Source organism: Salmo salar, chromosome ssa07 (assembly GCF_905237065.1).
Source record: "Salmo salar chromosome ssa07, Ssal_v3.1, whole genome shotgun sequence".
NCBI classification, from domain to species: Eukaryota; Metazoa; Chordata; class Actinopteri; order Salmoniformes; family Salmonidae; genus Salmo; species Salmo salar.
The window spans coordinates 34,589,420-34,594,325 of NC_059448.1; the positions used below are offsets into that span (position 1 = coordinate 34,589,420).

A 4,906-nucleotide genomic window follows, 5' to 3' on the forward strand; every position below is an offset into this window, starting at 1 on the left:
AGCAAGGTTACGAAGAATAACAGCTGGTTCCACATGAATCGCGCAAATGTGCATGCCGTTTCAATCACGTCTTCGGTCCCATTCGCCTGGGTAAAACTGCATGACCTTTGATCATATGCACATGGTTGTTTTAAAGTCCATGTAGTCGCATGTTGGACAATTTTTATCCCCATTGTGAAACACTTTGAAAGGCGGTGATCCACTAGAACTCTCAGTGTTTCCCAGAGGAAATGGGGAGGAAGGGGTGTCTCGGAATTCCCACCACGTGCGCGCAAATCACCTCTTTATGATAATGAGCATTTGATTGGTCCAAATCGAAAACATGGTAAATATATATACCATCTTATTGGTTGAGTCCTCCAGGTCGCTTGTCAACACAGCGCAAAACCTCCAGACAAGAGATCCCTGTGCGTCTCGTACTATGAGAAAGTAGTACGTGTATACATATCCTTATATCTGATAAATTATACAATGTTTTTTTTTATTTTTTATATTGTATGAATCATCATATTAAATCTCTACATTTCAATTAATTATTGCCGGATATTAAAACAAATTCCAGTAAAATACCGAGTAGTCTTTCGGGGCGGAGGGATATAACCGTCCTCCACTCGTCAAAAAATATTGGCGTTATAGAAAAGGTAGGGAAAGACTGTGCCAGAGCTCAAATCAGTTCCGTGATATCAACACAGTCCCTTGGATTTCTTACAAACTTCTTCGATTGCAGTTAACCGCTCTGCAAGTGTCCTTTCTTCAGTACTTCTTGAAAACTGTTGTCTTCCAAGTGCAGTTATCAAGATACAAGATTCTCTTTGTACGCGGCGTTTCTAATCTGGAAAACCTAGAGGCGGCATTGTATTTGAGTCACGGCGACGGGCGGGTGGAGTTGGCACACTGGATTTAGTAGCTAGTAGCCTTTTCAATCATATTCCCTAGGATTGGATCGGGATCTACCTTCTCAGATAAACAAGGATTTCGTCTGTCTTCCGTTCGAATATGTTGCTGTCAAAGTTTGGCTCATTCTCGCACATTTGCAACCCTTCGAGCATGGACCATTTACCGGTGAAAATACAGCTCCAGCCAGGTATGATTCGAACCCGCTGTCATTCTTCGTACATTGCCAGAAATAATGTTGCACTGGTTAGTGAAGTAGCTTTATATTGCAATCATTAATGCGTCCAATAGTTAGTCAAATACAATTATTTAATTAACTCTAATATCCTGTGCGTGGAATTATTTAAATGACTTCGTGCGGTGGATATGCACGCCAACGTTGATTTATTAGCAAACATCGCTAATATTAGTTAGTAACTGTCTGGAAAGTCTAGTCAACGGCTGCGACTCGAGTGGTTAACGTTTATTTATATTGATCTTTCTTCAGTTAAAGTGGAAAAGGAGCCGTTCGAAAAGGTTTACAAGGTGGGATCCGTGCTCGGCAGCGGTGGATTCGGCACAGTCTATGCGGGTAGTCGGCTCTCCGATGACGCACCGGTAAGAATAGGAATGCTTTGATCTCGGCACATGGCCCCATCAAGGCATCTCATGGTTATTGACTAACTTAGTTGTTGCTACAATGTATCTAATGTGTATTTTTAACCCCGAAATTAGGTCGCAGTGAAACATGTGCAGAAGGAACGGGTGACCGAATGGGGTACTATTGTAAGTATCACCACTCCGATTTGTTTAGGTTTTTCACCCATGCTAGTTGTCGTTTGATATTTGAATCGATTCTAGGTCACTCAACTCATTTGTGATGAATATTTTCTTACAGAATGGTGTGATCGTGCCTTTGGAGATTATTTTATTGAAAAAAGTCAGTTCATCGTTTCGAGGGGTTATACAACTCCTGGATTGGTATGAGCGACCAGACGGCTGGTTGATTGTCATGGAACGACCGGAGCTGGTCAAGGATCTTTTCGATTTCATAACGGAGAAGGGCGCTTTGGACGAGGAGACTGCGAAGGGATTTTTCCGTCAGGTTTTGGAGTCTGTCCGCCACTGTTACAGCAGCGGAGTAGTTCACAGAGATATCAAAGATGAAAATCTGCTTGTAGACCTACGCACTGGGAATCTCACGCTTATTGACTTTGGTTCAGGGGCGATTCTCAAGGACACAGTCTACACTGACTTTGACGGTACGTACCCTAGTTATTTTAGACATTTTGGTTCACCCTTATTAGATTTTGAGTCTTTTTGGCTTTAGTATAGATAGTTACTTGCCTTATTTGATCATCAGCTGGTAATTTCTCTTCCCCCCATGTATTGGCGGGTGTCCACACAACGCTGTGACGCAGTGGTTTGTTTTTGGTACCTCATGAAGTATTTTCCCTCGGGTGGTAACGTTATCAGCCATGTTCTTTTTGTTGTCCTTATGTAGTTATTTATAAAGGTGCTTTATATAATTTCATATTAGTCAATAATATAACACACACTAGTGTAGTAAAATAGGTTATTGTTATATGTTGATCATTGCCTGTTATGTTACAAGAAACGCGCATTTCAAAGCCTAGGTAATGGCTATTGGTTCAGCTGCCACGTAACATCTGTTTGTTGTGAAACCTGAGCTTGGACTGATTCATGTCACGTGATAGCTCGCATTGCGCACTCGTTTTTTTTGGTGTCCAAGTTACTCATGCCCGAGTTGTGGAAAAGAAAATGGCATTATAACGCCAGTACAAGTACTTGTTTGGATGGAATTACACTTGCCTTTATAGACATTATCTGACAATTTTTGTAAAATATCAATTTATAATATCTTACAAAATCCTACAGTATTGCAATATAGTCCTGTTATTGTCACATGAAATGCCCCAAATAAACTGTTTGTTTATTGTAGAAGTAAAACATCACTAATGAGCCTTCCCCCCTTTTTCTCCTCCAGGTACAAGAGTATATAGCCCGCCAGAGTGGATACGCTTCCATAGATACCACGGGCGCTCGGCTACGGTGTGGTCGCTAGGGGTGCTTCTGTATGACATGGTCTGTGGAGACATCCCCTTTGAGCAAGATGAGGAAATCCTCCAGGGGAGACTGTACTTCAGGAGGAGAGTGTCTAATGGTGTGTACTACCTCCAATATACAACCAACACATTGCTTAACACTCACTTCTAATCTTAAAACATATTTCTAAACACAAATTTCTTATTTTCTTGTGTGTTCCTATACACCTCTATCTCCCTCTTGAGATTCTCCCACAAAATAAAATACTCATGTTTTCCCCTTTTCTCTCCCTCCTTCCAGAGTGCCAGCAGCTGATCAAGTGGTGCCTGTCGTTACGGCCCTCAGATAGGCCTACTCTGGAACAGATCCTGGACCACCCGTGGATGCGCTTGGCTGGGGAAGTGTCGATGTCCTCCAAGACGGAGGATGGGGACATCCGGCTGAGGACCATCGACACGGACATATCTAGCACAAGCTCTAGCAAGGAGAGCCTATGAAAGAGGGGATGAGAGAAAAGAGGAGAGAATGGGGGGGGGTTTAACTGGACTTAAAGGGCTCTGGTCCTTATGCCCCACCATGGCTGGGCAGGTAGAATACATTTTTTATGTATGGAATTATTATAATTTATTACAGTTTGTTCTTCCTTTTGATCTTTTATTTTTATACCTCATTAACTGTTTCCTAATGTGGGACATTTGCTGTTTGGGGCGGTCTTTACCAGTGACTATTTATTTTGTACTTTATTATTTTCTAATTTGTTATAACGGTGGGTTTATGCATCTGGTTTAAAGCCCCCTATTCAGACAGACATGGCTGCTCTCATAGAGCTAGGAGAATGCTTTATTTTTAAATGTTTTGATTTGTAGTGCCTTTTTGAAAGCTGCTTCTCGGGGGCTTTTGTCATAATTTTTGTTTTGTTATAACCCTTTCCGGCTGGTTTGTTTGTACGTATCCCACCCTGTCATGATGGAGATGAGTTGTCTTCCTCCATAACAGTGTGGTAAACTACACCACCCAGCATGCTTAGGGATCATAAGGGGGGGGAGAGGTGTTGACCATGGAATACTTGAAACACAACTCACTCACACTGCACCCCCTTACTAAGCTGCTCACTCATACTACAGCCTCAGTCGTTTGGATTTCTCAAAATTGAATCCTTTCATTTCTGAATGTGTATTAAAACTACATTATATCTGTCTGTTTAGCCCCTTGGAAATGTATTTAAATGTATTGCCTTTCCCCCATCTCGTAGCTGGCACTATAATTCTCCTGCCCTGAACTGCTGTATCCATGGCTTAAGTGTGAAATGCACAATCAATGCAATATTCATGGTCTCTTTTTCAATACAAATATTGTGCAGGTTTTTTTTCTTCCCATGCTTTTAATTTCTTCAGAACATGTAGACGTTCCACACTCTTGTAGCTTATTTATTGTCAATGTTTAAGAGTGAGAAATCCCAGAGTTTGCATATCTTTACATGGCCTTTTGTTTTGCATTCCTGTAATTTATTTTTCTTTACACAATTTGTTTCGATTGTGGATGGATGCACTGAAGTTGTCTGAAGGGAATAAAACAAGGTTTACTTAAATTTGGAAGAGCTATGAATGTTATTTAACTCCTTTTTATAGTCCTATCTGTGGTAATGTTGGAATAATTACTCTAAAAGTACATCTTTTTTGGGGGGTACATTACACGTGTGCTGTCTCCATGTATTGAACTCCATGGTACACGTATGGCTATTGGGTTGGATAGGGCTATTCTAGTTAGTGACTATGATGAATCTGTGGCTTGCCTGGTGTTAGATATTCTTTCAGTTTAGCTGTATGACATGAATGATAGATCTGGAGATATTTTTTTTTTATATACAAACTTTTCAATTAAATCTCTTTTTGTACATAAATCATACTTGTGTTGTCTTGACCTACTGGTAAAACTTCCTCAGTCATTGATGAAAGCCTATAAACCA

The 4,906-nt window shown here is 40.8% G+C and overlaps 1 protein-coding gene across 1 annotated transcript; it reads left to right on the plus strand.

The window, feature by feature from the left end:
• The first annotated feature begins 224 nt into the window (after positions 1-224).
• Positions 225-4,528, plus strand: LOC106609105 (serine/threonine-protein kinase pim-3). The gene is made up of 6 exons (XM_014207521.2): positions 225-1,084; positions 1,382-1,491; positions 1,609-1,659; positions 1,772-2,135; positions 2,882-3,058; positions 3,241-4,528. The coding sequence occupies exons 1-6, from the start codon at positions 997-999 to the stop codon at positions 3,435-3,437; spliced, it is 987 nt and encodes a 328-aa protein (XP_014062996.1). The 5' UTR covers positions 225-996; the 3' UTR covers positions 3,438-4,528.
• The last annotated feature ends 378 nt before the right edge of the window (positions 4,529-4,906 follow it).